Genomic DNA, 23,935 nt, shown 5'->3' with positions numbered 1-23,935 from the left:
GTTTGAGTTGCTGTTTCTTCTCATCTGATGACACCTTTTGCTTGCTTTCTTCCACTTTGTAGTTGCTTCCTCTAGGGTTGTCCCTCTTTTTGTGTCAGGGTTCCTGTGCCTTTAAAAGGTATACAACTGTGGCTATAGCTTGACAGTTCCAATTTTCCCTATCGCTGTATCTGTATTCTTTGAAATGTCACAATTGTATGGATCCTTAGGCTGCTGCTGCCACACCAACCCTTATCTCTGCATTGAAAGAGCCTTTTCCATGCTGCTTTTTCGAGGAAGAGGGAGTATTCTTCCCAGGTGAAAGGCCACAGTTTCTCCATGACTATGATCTCCCCTTCCTTTGGCTTTGTGGTGGTGCTTGTGTCAAGTAAAGAGATTCAGGAAGAGGGATAACATTATTTTAGAAGGTTGCCACAGCAATTTACAAACCTTTTCGGAAGCCTTACTTCATTTTTACTACAGCAGTATTAAGCAGGCTTGTTGTTGTTGTTTAGTCATTTAGTCATGTCCAACTCTTTTTGACCCCATGGACCAGAGCACTTCAGGCACTCCTGTCTTCCACTGCCTCCCACAGTTTGGTCAAACTCATGTTCGTAGCATCGAGAACACTGTCCAACCATCTCGTCCTCTGTTGTCCCCTTCTCCTTGTGCCTTCATGGATCACTGCCTTGTCTTCGTGAAGGGGCTTGAATAACTCGGAGAAGCTATGAGCTATGCCATGCAGGGCCACCCAAGACGGACAGGTCATAGTGGAGAGTTTTGACTAAACGTGATCCACCTGGAGCAGGAACCGGCAAGCCACTCCAGCCAAGAAAACTCAATGGAAAAAACCAACAGGCATATTAAACAGGCTACTACAGTTAAAAATATAATGAACTGGGTTGAGGAACTGAAGCTGAGGGAGATAGCTGCTGCCCTTGGATTCTCAGAGAATGCTTTCAAATAGGTGTGGATGCATTAAAAGTTATCGTGAGGGAATGTTGCAGCTCAGGGTGGATAGGGGAGTCTGTTTGTCCAAAAGCATCCTGTTCCAAAGTCTCCTTGCTCTCTTTCTGAACCCAGGAAGATCTTAATGTTGAAGGGTCTTTTCATCAAGTGAAACCCTCTGTGCATTCTGAGGTGCTACAGTTCTGCAAGAGGACAGTATCAATTGATTTCTGTGTCTAGACCAGCTTTGCAGCAGAGGAAAGATAGAAACCCGAGACCTTATATGTCCACAACTTTCTATCCACAGGATCACACTGGCACCAATCTATTGCTTGTCAGTACGAATGACATCAAATTAGAACAGCCGTAAAGCCCAACTGGGAGAAAGTGAAGGGGGAAGTTTCTGAAAACCAGATGGATACAAAATTAAAAGCGAGTCCTTTCCCCTCTCCTTTCATTCTCAAGTAATTCCCAAGTTGGATGTGTTTAATTAGGGGGGAGGGGGAATCCTCGCTGTGGCTGGCATTCTTATTTAGATTTATTTATTTCCAGGTGAAATAAAATCTGCTTGAGTTTTAATGTAATAAAAATACTTTCCATTTACTTGCTCACTGAATATTGTCATATATATTGCCTCAGTAATATGTGTAACAGGCATGTATGACACAGCTGGCAGGGGCTGATGGGAGTTGTAGTTCAAGACACCTGGAGGGCGTCCAGTTGGGGAAGGCTGTTCTAACTGCTATGGGAGATTGGTTGTGGATGGAATAAACAGTGACCCCAGTAGCGCATCCACTACTATTTCTGTGTTGTTTTATAAAACACTTTGGACAAGCTTATACTCCATAAGGTTATACTTTGTAAGAATCAAGTGGAAAAGCTCTTTTCTAGATGGTGCCACCTTAGGCCACAAACAAGGGAGGACTACATGTTTGAAGGTTTCTCCACTGGGGTGGTGGTTGTTGGCATCTGTCTGTCTCAAAAGACAATGGAGTGAGCCTCAGGGGGTGAAGTCAAACCACTGTTTCTACTGCACCGAAGTGACCTCCTTGGGCAGTGTGTATGGAAGTCCTGGTCCGCCCAGGCAACAAGACCTCCCTCTGGGCTTTGCTGATGTGGTCCAAGGTAAAGCAGAGCAATATGTTTGGCACTAGCTTGGCTGCAGGAGTTGCTGGAAGGAGGCGTACAAGGCACCATCCAACCATCTTAGAAACTTGACTTCCGGATTTGTGTATGGTTTAAACCTTGGCCTTTTCTTCCCCCAAAGATGTCCCGCAAGGGTTTAGGGTCAAAGTTTTCCTTCTCCTAGATGGGCTACCATCCCAGGTTAATGAACCCCATCAGCCCTTTTACTTCCCAGTACAGCATGTGCAGAAACCGCCTTCTTGACTGCTGGATCCACTATTGGTCTCATCTGCTCAATCCGCCAGAGCCTGTCTTCACATGCAGGGGAAGTCCCTAACTCACCGAGGGTTTGAGACTCATTGGCTACCTCTCCTGGTTTGGCGGCCAGTTGAAGCCATTCCAGGGATGTAGCTGCTGTCACATGCTGACAGATTGACTTGCACATGTAATTCAGAAGCCCACCAGGCTGCATATTGACCATTAGCTGTCCTGATGATGAAGTCTACGCTTGCTCGTTTCCTGTTATTTGAGGTCATATCAGTGTTTCATTGTTTGGACTTCACTCCTCAAAAGTTGTACGGCCAGGGTGCCCATCTAAATTCAAGTCTTGGCCTTTTGCTTCTGCCCCCGGTTTTGTAGCCTAACCCCACGTCTGTCATTTCCAAAATAGGCAGGGGAAAACCTTGCTGTGGAATCCAGAGGTTCTCTGAAGTGGAGGACCGACAGAGCCATCTCCTTATTGGGGTTGGAGATGGCTGTGGTCCATGCTTCTCTGCATTTATAAAATGTTTACAAAGTGAAGGAATTTGTTATTGATTTCCAAATAGCATTATGAGAAAGAGGAGACACTATGTTCTGGAGGTAACACAGCGTGAACCAAAGCAGTGGGGTTTAATGTTAGCCATCCCTTAAAGCAGAGCTCAGATACATTTCACATTGAAAAATAAACCAGTGAGAGTGGCTGCCCACTGTTTCTTCTTAGCCCTACGCTATCTTCAAGCGAAAAGCAGTGATTGCATTGCTTTAAGATATTTGCATTTAAGCAGCTTGGTTAAGACATTTGCAGGGCTATGTTGTAGGGATAGGGGAGAAATTTACTTGGTTTGAGTTTTATTTGATCCACACACACCCCAAAAAAGGTATGCAAACTAAAACTCAGCTAACCTTTGAAATTTGCGTTTCTCTGAATTTTGCAATGCAGTTGTCCAGCTAGAAAAGTGTACAGACACATGCATATTAGAGGGGAACATGGATAAAAATGCATATACTAATGGGGAAATGTGCAGTTTTTCACTAGTAGTACATGAACATCAGTGAGATTGAATGCAAAAATGTGTATCTTAGGAGAAATGCATGCTTCTTACCATATGGGGTAAAAAGTTAAATAATGGATCCCCAAATGTATGTTTTGGGTTTAAAAGTGGCCCCTGCATCTGAAAATGTTGAAGACCACTGTTGTAGTCCACAGCCAACAAGAAATTAGCATCATAATCTCCAGTTAAAATGTAGTCCTCCGAGAGTTCACGAGCAACATCCATGATTATGATTGAGTTGTTGTTGTTTTGTTGTACAGTAGTACCTTGGGTTACGAACTCGATCCGTTCCGGGTCGCAGTTCGTAACCCGAAACGGTCGCAAACCGAGCGCCGCTTCTGCGCATGCGCGGGACGCGCGTGCGCCGAAAACACTTCCGGGTTTGCGGAGTTCGTAACCTGAACTGTTCGCAACCCGAGCGGTTCATAAACCGAGGTACGACTGTATTTGACTTTCTAATCACTCACAACTTACACCCTTGATGTGGATTGCACTGTAAGTTACGGTGTCCACCATTAATTCTGGTATGTGCTAATATCCCCAGTCGGTAATGCACAGCTATGAAGGCATATTGATATAAAATGTTCAGAATCCCTGAACAGGATTCTGTGTGATAGAAGAGGTTGTGCCGCCGATTCAGTGAAAGTTAATTGTATCTCATTGAAATCAACGGGAGACTGTTAATCATAATGGGAGTGCAAGTTCAGTTTTAATTTTATTTATTTATCATTTGCATTTATAATTTGCCTCAGAAAACAAATTATGTAGACATCATGGGGAGACCCTTAAAAAAATAAGCTTACAAATGCATTAAGTAAAAAGGAACATACAAACACCAGTATAATAATTTTCAAAAAAAAAATTAAGAGCTAAAATCACTATCAAATACAGGGGCTAAAAACTGCTAACCTTACCACAGAGTCTTAAAAACAAGATATTTAAAAATTAGGGAGTTTTAGAATTCCATGGGTGTTTAAGTTGGTATCAGGATTGGAGTGAAGGCACCCTAAAACCTCCTAGCTACCGTGTTTCTCCTAAAATAAGACGGTCCTCAAAAATAAGCCATGTCAGGCTTTTCGTTAGTAGAATAAATATAATACATCCCCCGAAAATAAGCCGGGGGTGGGAGCCGCTTGGCTGCAGGTGAAGCCCGGGATCTGCGTGGGCGACTGGGGACGAGCGCCCTGAGTGCTGCGGCGGTAGCGAAGAGGCGCCCGATCAGCTGAGAAACGGGCTGATCGGGCGCCTCTTTGCCACCGCCGCAGCGTTCAGGGCGTTCACCCCCAGTCGCCCACGCAGATCCCGGGCTTCACCTGCAGCCGCAGCTGCCTCTCACCAGGCTCTTCGCGCTGCGCTGTGCTCCCCGAAGCGGCTCCCGTGCAGCCGCCTCTTGCCGCGGGGACCGTGCAGCCGCTTGGACTTGGATCGGATTTCACAGCGTGAGTAGGCACCGGGCGGGGCGTGAGTGTAGCTTTCGCGCATTTTCCAGCCCAAGTGCCGGCGGAGAACATTAGCTGCGAATGGACAATCGCTGCCTGCCTCCTGGCGCCCTATCAGTCAGCCCCGTGTGCTGCGCGCGAGAGCTGAGGGCTGTTGCCTGCCGGCGGCACGAGACCTTAGGGGAAAAGAACAGACAGCTCGGCTCGCTGTACACAAAGCGAGGGCGGCGGGTGGGAAGGGGAGAGATGTGTGGGGAGAACCCTTTCGCTGTTTGGAGCAAGAGGGGATGTATGGAGGTGTACTGCGGAAGAGGCAGCTGCTGTCGCCGCCTTTCCATACTCCTTTCTGTGCAAAGGGAGAGCGGGTTTCTTACAGCCGCCGCGTTTCTTTGGGCATTGCTTACGAGCGCCGAGAAAGAGCCCTGTGTCATCCTCAGCAGAGCAGAACAGACAGTGCTGGCTAAGAGAAAAATGACTCGCGGTGCCCTTGTTGCGCCCAAAGTTATTGCTCTTGTGACTCTCTCCCCCCTCCGCAAAGACAGCAAAAAAAAAATAAGACATCCCCTGAAAATAAGCCGTGCTGTGTTTTTTGGGAGGAAAAATAAATATAAGACGTGTCTTATTTTAGGAGAAACACGGTATTTTGCTTTCCCTGGTCCCTGGGAATCTAGACTCAAATTATCTAGACTCAAATTAGTACAGCAGAGATGAATAAGTTTAAAGTTTGATAAAATCTACTGAGGACACACACACACACACACACACACACACACACTGCCTTGCACAACCAGACAGAGGTGGCAGATAAAAGGTTTCTCATACTGTACTTCAAAAGACAGTCTTCTATTAGTAAAGGTGACCTCTCAACCTGAGATCTCGCATGCTTCAGAAGATACCCCCAAAGATCACAGTCCAAGCCCAAGACAATCACTCCAAACTTATCTTTCCATTCCTTTTTTTATGCAGCTGCTTCATAGTCCAGCTCTGAACTTGTCTCCCCCTGATTGGCTCTCCCCCCTTTCCCCCTTTCCCTTAATGTTGGGGTTGATGGGCACCCCCAAACATTTGTCATTTGCACACCGCAGATGTCATCCACATGTTCTGCCCATGAGTCAAAAGTTCCAAACAGTCCCTAGATGTGTATTTTGATTCTTTCCATTTCTGTCTTTCTTTGTGTCATGTTGTAAATGCCCAAATGAACTCTAAATCTCAATTCCCTTGTTTGGCTTGTTCCACACGAGAAAATATTGCCCTTTTTCTTTTACCCTTCAACAGTGCAGATGGACTCCCATTTGGATGTTCTTTCCCTATTCTGACTCCATCCTAACTGCAGGCTTACCTTAGTTGGTCTCTAAGGTGCTACTGGACAATTTTTTAATTTTAAATTTATTATGCAGGCTTACCTGTTATGGAACACCTAGCTTCTTCCCATGAACTAACCTCCCTCCCTCCCTCCCCATTTTCTATCTTTATCAGCCTAAGCTTGTGATGCCATGCAGCTGGTACAAATTTGTTGGTATTGATTTCTCCTACATAAGCCTTGTGGCTCAGGTGAATTCTTTACGGAATATGTGAACCTTGCTGGATCCAACCAGCGGGCAACCTTTTTCCAGTCAAGGGCCACGTTCTGTAAGGTTCAATCTGCCAGGGGCCTCATGCAGATTTTGGGTGGCGCTGAAGCTAAGCATTGCTTTCTGCCACCACCCATCGCCATCTCTGCCCAGCAGGCTTGTGAGAGAAGAACAGAGATCTTGTCTGGGGTCAGTGCGGAAGGCTTTTGAAATTAGGCCAAGGACTGCATAGAAAAACAGGCTAAGATGTTGTTGTTTTTCCTGTGGGAGATAAAGGTGGGGTCTAGTTAAACAGCTGCTGGCACAGTTGTGGCCCAGAGGGACTATGAGTTGTTGACTAAGGGAATTTACAAACAGCGGAGAGTGTAGGATGGTAAGTAGAGGAGACAGAACTCATTTTTAAGTCAGCAGCACGATATGCCTGTTTGTACACTGAAGCCTTTGCTCCTTTTGGGGTTGCCTTTATTTCAGGGTATGGAATGAAAGTAGCTTATCAAACTTGCTAGACAGGAATTGGCATTGGCTGTGCAGGTGCGTTGAGCAGGTGGGCACACCTTTGCATGTCCCAAATTGCAGCTGCTTTTCTCCCCTGGACATTTCCTGCTCTTCAGGGTGTATGCTCCTGTCCCAGATCGAATATGTGGGAAGCCGCCATATTAACATACCCGTCAAAGTGCTGTGTTCTAGACAGTCATGCCCCCGTCAAAGGAAATGGGCACCTTGTGTTCTAGAATTCTTATTCAGGCTTCTCGAGCCTGTGAACCACCCAAACAGAATGCGGACTGATATCCAGACCCACATGGAAGTGCTCCTGACCATTTGACGCACAGGACACTTCACAGCATGCACATCCTATCCCCAGAGCTCTCCTTTGACTCAGATTTGGAGAAGGTGAGAAACAACAAGCATCTCTTTGAAGCACTGGGGAGACACCTGATGTTTCTTTTCTTCGTGTCTTAGCCAAGGGCAGTGAAGCAACATGGCTGAGGAGGGACCGCTGCTACTGTGGTTCCCCTTTAGTGGAGCCACCTTCCATTGCAGTTTCTCAACATACACCTGAGTGGTGCTATATCAACTCTGGAACCCTGTGGGCAGTTATAGTGGTGACCACCCTGCCTGCACCCTCGCAACTCCTCTTTGGTAAACTCACCCACTCGCTTTCCCCTCTGGTGGAAATACATGGGAGGGGTGGGAGAGACTGCCTGGCCGCAGGGCAGGCACCTGCTCAAGCTGAAGGTCCACTCAACCATCAGAGGTTTCTATGCCAGTGGCCTCCTCAAAGCTGCAGCCTGTCCAGGCCACAGCACAAGACCCAATGCTTCTCCCAAGCCCTCTATCAGTATCACAGATGTACTTAATACCTTTGCACTGGGATTTGGAGAAGATTTGGAGAAGAAGATTCCACCTAAACATTAGGAAGAACTTTCTGACAGTAAGAGCTGTTCGGCAGTGGAATTTGCTACCAAGGAGTCTCCTTCTTTGGAGGTCTTTAAGCAGAGTTGGAGTCTCCTTCTTTGGAGGTCTTTAAGCAGAGGCTTGACAGCCATATGTCAAGAATGCTTTGATGGTGTTTCCTGCTTGGCAGGGGGTTGGACTGGATGGCCCTTGTGGTCTCTTCCAACTCTATGATTCTATGATCTACAAGGGCAGGAGTCTCTCTGTGCAAAGGAGAGAAGTGTCTGCCCCAAGCACTTTGCACATGATGGGGAACTCAGAGGAGGAGAAGTAATTGGTGGCAGTCACATAACAGGTAACTAGTAGGCAAGCTTTTTATAGCTGTTGCTAGCCATGCTGGGCTCTCTAGGAAGGAGGGCAGGATACTAGAATAAAATGGCAGCAATACTTGTAAATCTCTGTCAAAAGCCATCTACAAGGGGGTCCAGTCCTTGTTGCTTGCCTGGGGTAGTGGCATGTGGGCCGTGGTTTACTGTTGTGGTTAGGCACTGTCCCACTCTCAAATCCCTTTCCTTCTACTTCTTGGCTTTTCTTTCTGCTTGGCTGTAAGGCTCACTGCCGGCTGCTTGAAGTTGTGAACTCTCTGTCATTCCAGCATCAGCAGCATAGGATGTCAAAAGCATGGGATTATGACTTCAGCACAGGATAAAGAAGGAAGTGGGCTGGGAGGGATGGAATAAGCCTCTTAGCCCAGCACAAATAGCTGAAATAACCCAAAAGGGAACAATATAGCAGATAACTGGTCATGTAAATTGCTTTCGGGAGGAGTGCGTCCTTTTATAAACTTTACTCCGGGTTTGACAATATTACAAAAGACCTAGGAAATATACCCCTGTTACAAGGAATGATTCTCTGTTGGCACAGAGGAGATGGATTAGATAGCAGAGTCTCTGGCTTCCTCTTGGAGCTGCAAGATTGCTGATTCAATGAAATTGCCTTTCAGTACTATCTCCGTTTGCAGCCTCTTTGGCTTCAGCATTTCAGGCATGAATTGATTCAGTGTTTCGCCATTCCAGAAATTAGAGAGCCATGGTAGTATTCTCACCAAGGACCTTATCTAGCATATTTGCCAGGACTGTGTCTACATTTGTACCCAAACACACTCAAGTTCTGCAACATGATAGCCAGAATTCTGCACTGCGGTATGTCCAGGTTCTGGGATTGGAATAAATTATGCAAATGACTGTCTGCTGGAATCTGATCTGTTTGTGCTGGGCATAGGCAAAGCACAGGTAGACCTGCCGATTGAAGCTATCCCAGTCCCACTAAGTCTATCAGTTTTAGTAAACAAGGCCAGATATGTGACATAAAGGTTAGAAAGATATGCTTGCCATCCACTTTCTGGCTATCAGTTCTACTGGCCCAAGTCCAGAGTAGCTATAGCTCAGTGACAGATCAATTCCTAGTATCTGTAGCTAAAGCAGGGGTAGGCAAGGAGGTGCCCTCTAGCCATTTTTGGACTCCCAACTCACATCAATGCCAGCCAACATGGTCAGTGGCAACGGGTGATGGGAGATGGAGTCCAATATCATCTAGAGAGGATGACCTTGACTACCTGGAGCTACAGGACCATGCAGCAGGTGATGGGGAAGACTTCCATCCAAAACAGAGGAGACAATAACCTGACTTGGTCCTCAGGCAGCTGCAGAGAGCCTGCTAGTGTTTGCTCAGGATTGGGTCCACACACACACACAGCGCTCAGTCTTTATCTTTGAATTTCCCACAAAGCTTCGAAGCAATATACACATACAACACATTTAGAGCAATCAACCCCTCATGTTACTAGAGCATGGATGACTGTGCCCAGGCTGTCTCTGTCCAGGAAAGACTGCAGTCAGCTTGCCAGCCTAAGCAGGTGAAAGGCACTTCTTGCCCCAGGGGTTAACTAACCCTACAATAAGACAGCTGAATCCTGTGCCCCCAAGCTACAAACGTCTTCCTTTGCGGCAGGAGTTGTTAGCCTTTGGCCTTTCAAATGTTATTGGGCTGCAGCTCCCATCATCCTCGACCATTTGCCCAGAAGAGTTGGTGTCCCACAGTCCTGCTTTAAGAGAGCAGTGCAACCTCATCTATCTAGTACCAGTGGAGCAAAGTCTCTCTGATCAGAAGAACCACAGAGCCCCTGTCTTCGCAGGACTGAGTTTTCTTTATTTTTTACACATCCATCCCTTTGAGATGCTGCCTTGAGTCCCCCAGGCTGATGCTAGAAAGGTAGATTGTAAACGTTTTCAATAAATCAACAAATAAGAAAACACGCCTTCAGATTTTGAGGGCACATGCCGAGCAGCCCCGGTACTCTTTAAAAAACATGTTGCTGTGTTTCACTCTCACCCCGCGAGTCTCCCTGAGCCAGGAAAATCCATTTTCTTGATGACACGCCTCTCAAACCTACAAGAGGATTTTCTGCCTCCAGCGACCCCAAGCAAGGTGTTGAGTGAATGCTGTCAACACTCGGTATAACCTCTATGATTTCTGAGAGACGGGGACCTCTTGGCAGGAAGGGGAGGGGGGAACAGGAGGGTGGATTTATGCATTGTTTGGTGTTGTAGTCAAGAAAGACTCTTTGTTTGAATGTAGGTTTAAGTTCTCTGCTGGCAAACTGCAGTAAAGGAAATGGGGAGCAAAGAATAAAATGCACGGCGATGGAAGCGTGTGGATTCAGATTTGAAATGCATGGTTGTACAAATAATGGTAGTAACCACAGCAACAGAGAGGTTGCACCTGCTCTGATTTGACAATGTAATTCAGGTGACAGGGCTTCTCCCCCTGCAAACTCAGGTTGTTGAACAACGCCGGGCTCAAATCGCAAACGGGAAAGTGTGATGCCTTGTTATTGTGGTGGACATTGATGGACAGGAGCAGCTCTGGGTATCTCCTGTTTGTGCATTTCTTCCTGAGAGATGTCAAAGGAGCCTGGAAGGGAGAAATGGCTTAATAGCTTGCCTTTTCTTCCATCCTGGAACTCGAGGCAACATAGAGGTCCCCCGTCCAAGTACTGACCTGAACCAGACCTGCTTAGCTTCAGCGGGGTGGTAAGTGTAGGTGCCTTCAAGACTGCACCATGGAATCTGTCATCCTCGGACACATCTTTGGCCAGGTTTTACTCACCTGGTGCCCTCCAGAGGTTTTGCACTACCGTTCCCATCAGCCGCAGCCTGCCAGCACAGCTGATGAGAGTAGTGGTCCTAAACATCTGGAGGACACTGGGTTGGTGACCGCTGGCCTATTAATTTTGTGGCCATCCAGCAACCTTCTGGGAAATTAAATCTGTTTACTTTGGGTTGATTCCAAAGTAGACCTGTGCACGTCCACCTGCTGCTGATTGTTGTTATGTCAGTAGCATCACAGGAAACCCAGTGCCAATCCATTTCACAAGAACAGCAGCGTCCAAACAGCACGGAAGGTTGCGCAGGATCTGAGCGCAGGAGCTAATTCATCACGAGGCATCCCTGTATTGGAAACACAGATGCAAGCACGCCCTGGGTATTTTTAAAGATCTTTCACAGTAAGAGCAGCAGAAGAGACAATATAAGCAAAGATATAGCAAGCAAATGGGCATTGCATATAAAATGGTTTGGTCTGTCTAAACACTAGACTTCATGACTCCAAGGCAGGCTGTTCAAAAAAAGCACAAAAAAAAGCATCGGCAAACAATGATAACTGATGTTTACTTTATTCTGGTTAAAAGCATGGACTTCTAAGTGTGCTGCATCTCTCTCTGTGTGTGTGCTTGCGTGCACGTGTGTGTGTTGTAAAAGGTCTATAAGAGAACGCAAATAGCCTATGATAAATGATACCTAGAATGAAAAAGTACTCTCTATGCAAGAGTGCAGGTGTGCCAGGATAAAGTTACGCAGCTATGAAAAAGGGAACACTTAAAAGACTCAAATAAGGAACATGTCGGAAAGAGATTTAGAGGTCCTCTGTGTACCTCTGTGTACCTGGGTGTAACTAGGTACCTGGGTGAAGGGGGTCACCTGCTTGAAATTGGGTGCAGATGAACTGAGTGGCTGCCTCCAGCTAGATAAATGAATAACTAAAAGGCTGCTGGGAGCCATAAGTGACCTTGAAGTCTGCTGTCCATGCTCACAGCAGCATTTAGTGTAAGCATGAGAAACCTGTCGCCCATCAGATGTTGTTGGTGTTGGACAGGCATCCCCAAACTTTGTCCCTCCAGATGTTTTGGAGTACAATTCCCATCTTCCCTGACCACTGGTCCTGTTAGCTAGGGATCATGGGAGTTGTAGGCAAAAAGATCTGGAGGGCTGCAGTTTGGGGGTGCCTGGTGTTGGACATTATTGCAGTCAAACCAACAATTCATGTTTTGCCAGATCGGCACATGAAGGGGCTGAGGCTTACAGAGTTCTCCTGTAAAATTTGCTAGAGAGAACTCTGTGAGATCACTTCCTTTGCCTTGGCAGGAAGCTGTAACCTTCCTTCCTTCCTTCCTTCCTTCCTTGGTAGCCTCGTCTTTCTTCATTATGCTTCCAAGCTGGTCACATTTACATAGCTTTTTGAACTTAGATTTTGTATTTTCACAACTTAGATAGTTGTTATAAACCTGCCTCCATGTTTGCTGCTGTAACTGCTGCTTCATGACTTAGATTATGCAAGTAAACATTGCTTTCATTTCTTCCCAAAACAATATGTGTGTGGTGGTTGTTTTTAAAGGGGAGAAAAGGGGCAATAACGGGAAAACCCAGTCCACATTAAAGCATCCTGGATTATTGTTTCTAGAAGGTTAAATCAACCTTTGCTTCCAAGTTTAAGCAATAATAACTAAACCTCTCCTAGAGTCTAGAATCCATTTCTTGGGTTCCAGCTCCCACTAGCATGACTAGTGGTCAGATATTATGAGAGCTCTAGGGTAGATGCACACCATACATTTAAAGCACACCGAGCACACATTTAAAACACATGACTTTCTCCCAAAGAATCCTGAGAACTGTAGTTTGTTAAAGGTGCTGTGAATTGTAGCTCTGTGGGAAGAAAACTACTGTTCCCAGGATTCTAAGATAAGATAATCTTTATTGTCATTGTCCCCTTTTGGGAACAACGAAATTACTCGGTTACCACATCCACTCAGATAAAGCATTCCACATAATCCAAAATTACTACAAAATCCTAATTAAAACAGTGCAATATGATACAATATAACAAAATAAGATGACTTCAAAGTCCAGACTTTCCATTTAAGGCCAAAATCGCTGTAGAGATGAAACTGTTCTTGAGATGGCTCGTTCTTGCCTGCATTGTTCTATATCTCCGTCCCGATGGCAGGAGCTCGAAGAAACGTTGACCAGGGTGCGTTGGATCTCTTGATATGTCTTGTGCTTTTCTATGGCACCTGGTGGTATAGATTTGTTCTAAGGTGGAGAGTGAGCATCCAATAATGCTCTCTGCTGTTTTAATAAATCTGCACAGCCCTGCTCTATACTGAGAAGAATAGCTTCCATACCACACACATAATTCTTTGAGGGAAGTGATGTGCTTTCAATGTGCATTGGATGTGCTTTCAATGTTATGGTGCGAAACTGCCCCTAGGGAAAGACCTGGATGGCTGCAGCCACTGATTACTTCCTTATCCTCCAGCTTTGTTATGAGACAAAGATCTCTGAGAAAAAAGTAGGGTAACACCAATTTCCCTACCAAAACTGACAGGACTGTCACTGTAACCCTGTTCTCACCCAAAAAATAAAAGCTTGAGCGGACCAGGTAATTGCTAGCAGTGGATATACCATAGTACTGTGATTGAGGCTTTTTGGAATATGAATGCATGTACCACAAAAGGGTCCTCTCTCGAAAGTTGTGGACATTTGGCTTTTTTTTTAAGCTTTACCTGTTGGTGAACTTTAAATGTAGAAAGTTTGGGGGTTCCTGGCGTTTCTTCAGAGATGGTTGAAATTCAAGTATAACTGCCTTCTCTTCCTCCTCTGTAAGAAAGAGGCGGCTTCATTTGCTTCTTCCCTCTCCCTCTCCATGCCATAAAGCTGTGGTTCCTCCTCTGTTCCTTCTCCTTACAGAATGTGCTTGGTATGGCAGAACCTGGAAATGTGGGAACCTGAATTCCTGGGGTGGAACGGAGCCAGTCACTTGTGTTGTGTTCCACATTAGGCATGTATTAGGTGGCTGCTCACTCTTGTACCCGTAATGCCATCCCTGCTGTGAAGCCATTCTACACCGAACATGAAATTTACAGGGATTGAAAAGGTCACTTTACTATTGTGAAATTAGCTTTTTCCGTGCCCCCCCCCCCTTTTTGGATTATGCTTTGGCCCATTCACTGAATTCGAGCAGCTGTCTGTTCAGTTCTGAGGCCCGACGGAGGTTATTTCGGCCGGACAATGGGATATGCACCATTGATGCCAAAATGCATTCATGCTAATCATGGTGATTACGGTGAGTGCCTGATGGATTAATAATGACAGGATACTTCAGATCAAGTGGTAGCGGTGTAATTAAGGTCGTGCTGGCTTGCAAGAGTTCTTAGGCACGGATTTTCGTAATTAAACTGAAAGAGACCAAGAAATGCCAGGAACAGCAGTCTTCTGCTCTACCGGCATGGAATGCCACATGGAATTTGGTATTCAGACACCTAAGGATCTCTGCTTTCGTAGACTTCATAGGATGTCATATGGAGGAGGGAGAAAGGTTGTTTTCTGCTGCTCCAGAGAAGCGGACACGGAGCAATGGATTCAAACTACAAGAAAGAAGATTCCACCTAAACATTCCACCTGACAGTAAGAGCTGTTCGGCAGTGGAATTTGCTACCAAGGAGTGTGGTGGAGTCTCCTTCTTTGGAGGTCTTTAAGCAGAGGCTTGACAGCCATATGTCAAGAATGCTTTGATGGTGTTTCCTGCTTGGCAGGGGGTTGGACTGGATGGCCCTTGTGGTCTCTTCCAACTCTATGATTCTATGACTTCATGGTTCAGGGAAAAGCTGCAAAATATATTGTCCATACCTTGGTCACCCCTAAACTGGACAGTTGTCATGCACTTAACATGGGGATGCTTTTGAAGACTGTTCAGAAACTCTAGCTCAGGCATCCCCAAACTTTGGCCCTCCAGATGTTTTGGACTACAATTCCCATCTTTCCCGACCACTGGTCCTGTTAGCTAGGGATCATGGGAGTTGTACGTCAAAACATCTGGAGGGCCACAGTTTGGGGATGCCTGCTCTAGCTCAAGCTCCCTCAACCTGGTGCCCTCCAGATGTTGAGGACCATGGGGGTGCTGGCTAGGGATGGTAAGAGTTGTAGTCAAAAACATGTGGAGGACACCAGGTTGGGGAAGGCTGCTGTAGCCGGTTCAGAATGTTGCGAGCCAATGACTAACTGTGACTAACCACAAGGACTATATTATTTAATATTATTTCTTTATTATATTTGTTAGTCGCTTTACCTTGTCCAAGGCAACTCAAAGCAATTTACAGCCATATTACACCTATTCTGGGAGAACTGCCCTGGGCCACCCCTGGCAATTCCAGGTGCTGATATTTAAAGTCCCAGGTATGCTTTGATGTCCCAGTCAAGCTCTCAGGGAATTCCCCTCCGGGTGGAGACCTTCTTATGCACCACAGTTGCTTACTTCTACATGAACCAAGGCAAAAGAAAGGACTCTTTCAGGCAGTCTCTCAATTAGCAGACACATAACAGTGGCCAGCAACAAATTAGGCACAGCTGACATAAACAAGATAATTGTGGTATACTTTTAAACCCATATTTTTCTGCCAATGGAACATAGGAAAGTGCCTTGGCCCATCAAGCTCTCTATCATTGACACTGACTGGTGGCAGCTCTTTGGGGTTTTAGATGGGAATTTTTCTACAGCCCTCAATAGGGCTCTCAATAGATAAATAAATGCTCTCAATAGATATCCTTTTAGCATAATCCAGTGTGTGCCTACTCAGAATAAAGTCAGATTGTATTCGGTGGAACTATCAGCCAGGGAAAGGTGTATAGCAGGGGTTCCCAAAATGGCTGGTGGACCACCAGTGGTCCATGAGCTTCATTCAGGTGGATTTTTGGTAGAAGACAGGAGATGGCATGGCATATTCATAGTTGTTTTTAATTGTATTTTTAATGCTACTTTAATTTCTTATATTGTATTTTATTGTCTTACAGTATGAATTCTGCAGGATACAGTATTGCTATGAGTTTGTGGGCACCTTGACTCCCCCAAGTTCCTGGGTGCCAGATCCTCCCCTAAGTTCCCGGAGTTTAATCAGTGTTTGGAGTCTTAAAACGGGCTGCCATATGCTTAGCAAGGTGTTAGAATACAGGCCAAACCAGTTTCTGGTTCAGTAAATCACCAGGGAGAAGAGCCATTATGGAGAACAAAAGGCAAGGTGATGAGCCATTAAGAAGGCAAAGTCTATGCCAGTCGCCCATCCCCTCAGCTCTGGGTTAGTTGGCAGGACAAATGCCAGAGCTGGAAGGAGAGTAATTGTTTAGGATTGCACAGGGATGTGAGCTGAGAAAGAAAAAGTGGCAGTCTGCAAAACGCAGCAAATTGGAGCAGAGAGACAGGGAGCCATGGCAGATTTCTATTTGGATCCAAGGCCACAGCCATGGGAGAAGCAAGGCCCTCTTGGAGTGTTAATGCTGTGAGACCCTCCATCAGAGGTTCAGGTTATATATGTGTGTAAATAAACCATATCTTGGAGACTGGAGTGGCTTGCAGCAATATATAGGAAAGAAAAGAAGCAATAGAAATGCAATTAAAAGCCTTACAACATGTGGCACAGTGCAATACAATTGCTACAATAGGCAGAAAAATCATTAAGTGGTCCATCAAGACCTTCAGAAATTTCCCAGTGGTCTGTGGAATGGGTTGGAGTATAGGATTGCAGTATTTTGCTTTCCTGCAACTTTGTCATCTTTGTTTTCTGCCGTTTTGGTCTCTCTGAATTTTCTTCTAGCAGTTGGTTGGAAGGCTGAATCAAGAGCCTGAATTGGCAAGCTGATACCCTCTTTTCCTCCAGCCAATGGCAAGTGGAAGTTTAAGGTGGCATTTCTGCCAGCTAGTTGAGAAGGAAGTTAGGGCCACCTCTGACAGCTTGGACAAGGGGGCGGAACAAAGCTGATGGTCTCCCTTCCCCAATCTCTAGTTAGACCCATGGCCAATTAGAGCACTCCTATGGAAGGAAGTAATGAAACTTCAGCTAGGGACACAGTTGAGGAATGTGTGGCTGCTGCTGGTGGAATTCCCCAGATCCAGTGACTTGAATGTTAGGGGGAAATGCCTTCCCAGCTATAGTCTGCTGTAGGGAGTTTTTGATGCTATAATAGGGGAGATGGGCTCTGCTTCTCAAGATGTGTGAGAAGAACAAGGGGACACTCTGGAGGTCCCTCCCACCTGGACTCTCTTGATCTAAGACATTTACATTGAAAATCCAATAGATCCGAAATAACTCATTCCAGATAACTGCATGTGCAGTCATGTCGTGAGATATAAATATAACAAAAACAGAATGCGCCTTGCCCGCCTTCCCCCTGCTCTTTTCTTTTAAATCACCTAATTTTGGAGGCACTTCTATTAACTCTGCAAATTAAGAATGAGCACAGTGCGAAAGGAGGAATGTTATTGCAGTGGTCAAAGGCGTTCTCTCGCCATATGTCAGGGTTCCCCTTAAAGTAGGTCATTCAATTCCCAAAATGAATTAAGCTTGGGCAGGTTTTCCCTTCTCCTGTGTGAGCAAATGAGTATGGGTGAGGTGTGTATAGTATGTATTCTGTGTGCTGTGATAAAATCTGGGCTTGCCGCATGGAGGGTGGGCTCAGGAAGCCTGTCCCAAGCTTGTTGTTGGACTACAACTCCCATCATTCCTAGTAATCAGGATCAGTGGTCAGAGGTGATGGGAATTTTAGTCCAACAACACCTGGAGGCCCAGGTCTAAGAAACACTGTGTCTGCCACTTGAGGTATGGCCATTTCCCAAACAAAATGACTGACACCCCTTCCTTTCCTTTCAGGTGTTGAACCTGTTCCTTGCCTTGCTGCTGAGCTCCTTCAGTGCCGATAACCTTTCCGCTCCGGATGAAGATGGGGAGATGAACAACCTGCAGCTCGCCCTTGCACGCATCAACAGGGGGCTCAGTTACGCCAAGCGTGCCATGTGGGATTTCTGTTGCAGTGTCCTCAGGCAGCCGAAGGCAACGGCTGAAAAAAAAGCCATGATGAAGCTTGCGGCTCAGAACCCAGCCGTCGTCCACAACTGCGTCAACAACCACACTGGCATGGAGTTTGGCAAGGAAGAGGACCACCACAAGGAGAACCACACCACCGGCGGCGGCGAGGTTGAGGGAAACCGGGAGAAGCAGCAGGTGGACCACAACGATGACTTCATGACCAACCCGAACTTGTCCATCTGTGTCCCCATTGCTCCGGGAGAGTCTGACATCGAGGATGATGAGCAGAGCACATTTACGGAAACGGACCAGGTAAGCTGCTCATCCTTCAATAATTCTTTGATGTGGTGAACAACTTTTGGGAGCCTGGAGGCAATGCAGTAGACATTGCTATTGTCGCACATGCTATGTGGCTTCCCACGCTGTGGGGTGGAGGTTTTCTCTTGTCTTCTTAGCCCTGTTGCTAGCAGTGGTGCAGCACTGGGGGAAGAGGCTGCAATTTGATCCTGAATCTATGGTAGCCTCACAAGCCCAGGCCTACGCCACAAGTGGCACCCTAACTGCAGGTTGGACATCCAGGGGTACAACCATAGCATCACCCTTGGCTTGGCTGGGTATTATAGTATATTTGAAGATACATTATAGCTGAATATAATTTTTAAGACCAACTCCTCTTTGTATATTACTGGGCTTGCACCTCCTGGTAACAACAGGGATGTTTGTCTCTATTGAAATGGGAGCCAAATAATGTGTTGGAACTTTTTGGTATGCAGAGAGTTCAGTGTATGGCTTGTGAATTTGGCTAAAGAGTAGACGTTGCATGTTTCAATTGCATGCACAGAGAGATGCTTGTAGAATAAGAAAATACAGTGGTCCCTCGACTTACGAATGACTACTTACGAAATATTCTACTTACGAAGGGGAAAAATGGCCGCATGCTAATGAATTTTTTCGACATCCGAAGGGAGCAGGGAGCGTAGCGGCGGCGAGGGCAATGATCCGGCAGGAGGCCGGCAGGGCAGCGGCGTTGAAGAGGGCCGGATGAAAGGCTCCCTCGAAGAAGCAGGAAGCGCAGCAGTGGGGGGCGAAAAGTGGAGCGCTGAGATGCGACTGCCGATCAGCTGTTCCGCGGCTTTAAAGCGGTCTCCCTCAGCGAAGCTGGCAGAGCGGTGGCGGCAAGGGCAATGATCCAGGCAGCGAGAGGATCGTTGCCGTTGCCGCCACCACTCTGCCGGCTTCGCCGAGGGAGACCGCTTTAAAGCCGCAGAACAGCTGATCAGCGGTTGCATCTCAGCACTCTGCTTTTCATCCCCCACCGTGCCTGCCGTGCCACCGCGCTTCCTGCTTCTTCAAGGGAACCTTTCATCCGGCCCTCTTCACTGCCGCTGCCCTGCCGGCCTCCTGCCGGATCATTGCCCTCGCCGCCGTTGTGCTCCCTGCTCCGTGGTGCGAGACTGCTGCACCCGTTTTTCCCGCGGCTTTGGGGCTTTTTTCTAGGCTCTGGAACGAATTAATCCGTTTCCAATGCATTCCTATGAGAAACCGCGATTTGACTTACAATTTTTTCTACATACAAATGTGCATTTGGAACGGATTCAATTCGTAAGTCGAGGTACCACTGTTTATTATAGGAAATACGTAACTCGGATTTTAAGCTAGCTAGCTAATTTGGAGAAGGGAAAGGCAGCTATGCTTCTTTTGTTTCTAGAGGATAGAGCCAAGGTCCCAGAGAGAGGTATGAGGAGGAGGAGGAGGAGGAGGAGGAGGAGGAGGAGGAGGAGGAGGAGGAGGAGGAGGTTGCATACTGGATGAAACCTAAGATGTATCAGTCTAACTGTAAAGACATAGGGAGGTCAGCAAAGAGACCGAAGGTCTAGGAATCAGAAGGTCCCTTGTTCTATTTGTTTTAATTCCATGCAAACTCCTCTCAGCAAGCTTCCAACGATTTCTGTGGCCTACAAGGACCTATCACTATACTCCTGGCTTAATTTTAGCTGTCATTCCCTCTCCCTAGGGAATCGTGGGAACTGTAGTTCTGTGGGGCATCTAGGGATCCCAAGCAGAAAATTCTCAGTATCCACATGAAACTACAATACCTAGGATTCTTTAGATAAAGCCACAACAGTAAAAAGCACACAAAACTGGTGCAGCTTTGTAGAATAGATGTATTCTAAACGTCATTTCTGCCTGCGTTGTGGTTGCCTTCAAACCTTGGCAAAGTACTAGAGATGGGCTTTTATTCAGGCTTTGGAGTTTAGAGCGGGGAGAATGTCCTAGCATGACTCAGTTTCTTATACCCTGTGAATGCTTTTATGTTTGAAAGTGATTACTATAAAAATGGCTGTTGATAATGCAAGTTATAAAATAGAAGAGAGCCTCTTTGTAAGAAGGTTGTAAAGTTTCTTGGTTCGATCAGCCTCGCCGAGGCCTCAATATTGTGTATCTCTTTCTGAGGAATCCCAGAGACGGAAATGTTACTTCGGGATGATATGTAGGGAAAAGGGAGCAGCATGTTTCTTAGGAAGACAAGGCAGTAAATGAGTTCCTTATCTTGTCTCCATTTTTGACATCTTTATGTCCTTTTGATGTCTTTGGGGCAGTTGGATAGGGTCTTTATCTGGTGCACTGAAGTGGGTGTTTTCATGGCATTCCCATTTTTCATACAGAGATTGTGTGTGTGTGTGTGTGTGTGTGTGTGTGTGTGTGTGTGTGTGAGAGAGAGAGAGAGAGAGAGAGAGAGAGAGAGAGAGAGAGAGAGAGAGAGAGAGAGAGAGACTGAATGAATGAATGAATGAATGTGTGTGAAACATTGCCAGTTGTGAGCATGTAAAAGACTGAGGAGAGGACACCGGAAGACTCGCTCTCAGGCCTTAGGGTCATGGTTGTGGGAAATTTTGAATTGATCAATGACTGAAAGGGCTAGCAGTATTTGGTCTGCTCACAAACTCCTGTCGGAGCCAAAACTCTCTGGTTAAGACCGCTGTTTCCTCCAGCAACAGAAGCTTTTTTGGAGTCCTCTGCGTATTATGCCCTCTTCACACCTTTGCTTCTGTTAGGAAGTGGCTGGCTGTGCCGCATAATAAAGGGAAGCAAAACTTCTGTTCCATTTCCCCCACACTTCCCCATTTCCCACCAAATTTCCTTCCTCTTCTCCAGCTTTCTAGGCCAGCCGACCTACTGATTGGCAGCTGCCATTCCACTGCTTGCTTTTTGATATCACCAGGCATTTCCTTTTGATTTCCTCCGGAGATCAGCTGCCGCCAACCTGCAGCCCTATGCATAGGGGAAAGCAGATGAGGGGTACAACAGAATGATGAGACGGGAAATGGGCTCTCACTGAGAAGCCTGTGGGGTCTGAGATCAACGTGCAGCTCATCAGCTGCCTAGCCCAATGATTTTCAATGCTGCTTCCCCCCCTTTTTTTTAACCTTCGGGGAATCCTTCCTATTTGGGGGTCATCTCCATCAGGACCTCTGTGCACTGCAGGGAAGAGAACGCCTTAGGATCCTTGCATGGTTTTCACATAGCAGTGGCCCAACAGATCTAACTAGGTGCCCCATATGAACTATTGCAGGCACGTCCAACAGGTAGATCGTGATCTACTGGTAGATCACTGGACATCTGTGGTAGATCACTGGTAGATCAGTGGCTCCCCCCCCAAAGAAGCTGAACAACTTTGGCTCCCCTAAAAAAAGCTCAACATTTTGGCCCTTCACCCCCTAAAACGGGCCTTCCCTTCTCCCTAAAAGAAGCTGAACAAGTTTGACCTGAACCCCCCATAACAGGGCTTTCCTTCCTAAAAAAAAAAGCTCAGAAACTTTGACCTGAACACCCAAGAAACGGGCTTCCCTCTTCCCTAAAAAAAGTTCAACAACTTTGACCTGAACCCCCCAAAAGGGCGTAGATCACTGCTAGTCTTTAACTTTGTGAGTAGACTGCAGTCTCTTAGGAGTTGGCCACCCCTGAACCTAGACATTAGGCAGGAATCCTTGTTTTAGACACCAGCTGAAAACTTTTAAAAATAAATTTCAGCAAGCCTATCCCAGCATATAATTTAGTTACTATTTTCTGTCTGTCTGTCTGTGAATTGTTTTGAGGGTTTGGGCTGCATTGTATCTTTAATGTTGTCCTGTGCATCAGTTAGAAATCTCTGTAATTAAGCAGTTAATGAATCTTTCCAGAAAAATGAACGATAAACTGTGAGTGCCAAACAAACACCAGAAAGTCACAAATGATGCTTGGCTTCTATGCCATTTATGATCCTTTCCACCACGAAGCCTCCGCTGAACCTGTCCATCTGGGTCCCATTGCAGGGAACCTCTTGATGAATCCAAGGGAGTACAGTTTGAAGACTGCTCTCCTAAATTCTACAGTAATGGATTACCATAAATTATTCAGCTCTGGGCTTGATTTCTTACAGCTTGCAACCGACACAGATCCAAAGGCCCTTGATCAAATCCTTTATCTGGGTTCAAATTGGAGTCCATTTCCTCCTCCACCCAGCCTTTGTGAAGAACATTCCAAAAGCTGTGCATATCTAATTGTTATTCCTCTTGAAGGAATTATTCCAGCTGGAGGAATAATTAATCAACTGTGCACAATTTAGACCTAGACTGACAAAGATAGGCAGGACAATACTGATGTTTTCAGTGCTGCATCAGTGGGGTTTTTGTTGGTGTTATTTCTCCATCCCTTAAGCAAATGCTGCTGCAACCTTACAGGTCCTCATCTGAGTGGTTCCTCACCGTTTTCACGCTGCGCCTCCAAATATTTAGTTAGTGGTGGCTGTTTGATGATGTCGCAGATGCAGTGTGCAATCAGGTTCATTGAAGAATGAGATCAGTTGGGTTGATATCTTTCCTAAGCATGTAGAGACCACCTGATAGAATAGCCTTGCAAATAAATTTGGAAATGTTTCCAGCCCTGAAAATATTTTACTTGAATACTTGACTACCCACACCTGTATTGACCACTTTTGACCTAGAAGGTGCCAGCTCACGTAAGTGGTTTTTAACAGTCTCCGTCCAGAGAATGTCCTCCCATGAGGACAGCATTGCTGGATCAGTACAAAGGTCCCTCTTGTTCACTATAGGAGCAACTGCAACTGGGTAGGGTGCAAAAAGCTCTTGATTCATAGAACTGTAGAGTTGGAAGGGTCATCTATTCTAAGCCCTGCAGTGTAGGAATATTTTGCCCAACATGGGGCTTGAACCCACAATCCTGAGATTAAGTGTCTTATGCTTTACTGACTGAGCTATCCCAGGTCCACAGCATCCATCTCCACCATCTTCAGGTAGAGCTGGGGGGGGGACACCCTGTCTGAAGCTCAGGAGGACCACTGTCCATCATCTGATAATCCCCTACTGTTAATGATTTCTTCCCTTTCAAACATCCACTACCACCTCCTTCCCTCAGAACAGCTACTGCAGGAGACCCTTTGTCAAGGGAAGCCCAGTGGCTTTGGAAGGGGTGATTGTGTTCTCCTAACTAATTTAACTAATATTCCTGATCAGACAGAATCCACGTGCCTAAGGAGCTGGCTTGCATCTCAACTATTTTCTTTTAAACACTTCTTTTTTAAGTTGGTTCTGGGAGTTGGAGCATGTTGTCTGGGTAAAGAAAGCTCATTCTTTCCGCTCATCAGTTGTCCCAGGCTCATTGATCGTTGGCCAATACGCATTTTCTGCACGGCATTAATTCATTCTTCCCAACCTTCAGCAGCGGGTTTTCTCGGTAGTTCTGCGTCTGTCTGATCAAAGAAACGGATCTTTCTTCTTGATTGCTCTTGCTTGATTAACTTTGTTTGTTTTTGTATGGCTCTATTAGCAGATTTACTTGTGTTTAGTTCCTGGCAGTGGGAAGAGGCGGGCGCAGAGCCATCTCACAGAACTGCAGGAAGAGAAAGAAGTGTTATCAGAACAGAGAGCAGGAAGTGTTTGTTGGTTGGTTGGTTTGCCGAAAGTATTTACCTTCTGC

The 23,935-nt window shown here is 46.1% G+C and overlaps 1 protein-coding gene across 2 annotated transcripts in view; it reads left to right on the top strand.

The window, feature by feature from the left end:
• LOC118091630 (sodium channel protein type 5 subunit alpha-like) overlaps window positions 1–23,935 on the top strand; it is a 295,442-nt gene that overhangs the window by 189,757 nt on the left and 81,750 nt on the right. For both annotated transcript variants that reach the window (XM_088653462.1, XM_088653463.1), the window contains one exon: window positions 17,804–18,271. In XM_088653462.1, the coding sequence (XP_088509588.1) occupies window positions 17,804–18,271 (468 nt within the window). The remainder of the gene's footprint in view (window positions 1–17,803; window positions 18,272–23,935) is intronic.

This window comes from Zootoca vivipara, chromosome 11, assembly GCF_965207765.1.
Source record: "Zootoca vivipara chromosome 11, rZooViv2.hap1.1, whole genome shotgun sequence".
Lineage (NCBI taxonomy): Eukaryota > Metazoa > Chordata > Lepidosauria > Squamata > Lacertidae > Zootoca > Zootoca vivipara.
The sequence above is the reverse complement of the archived record's forward strand: the minus strand, read 5'-3'. Positions and strand labels throughout refer to the sequence as shown.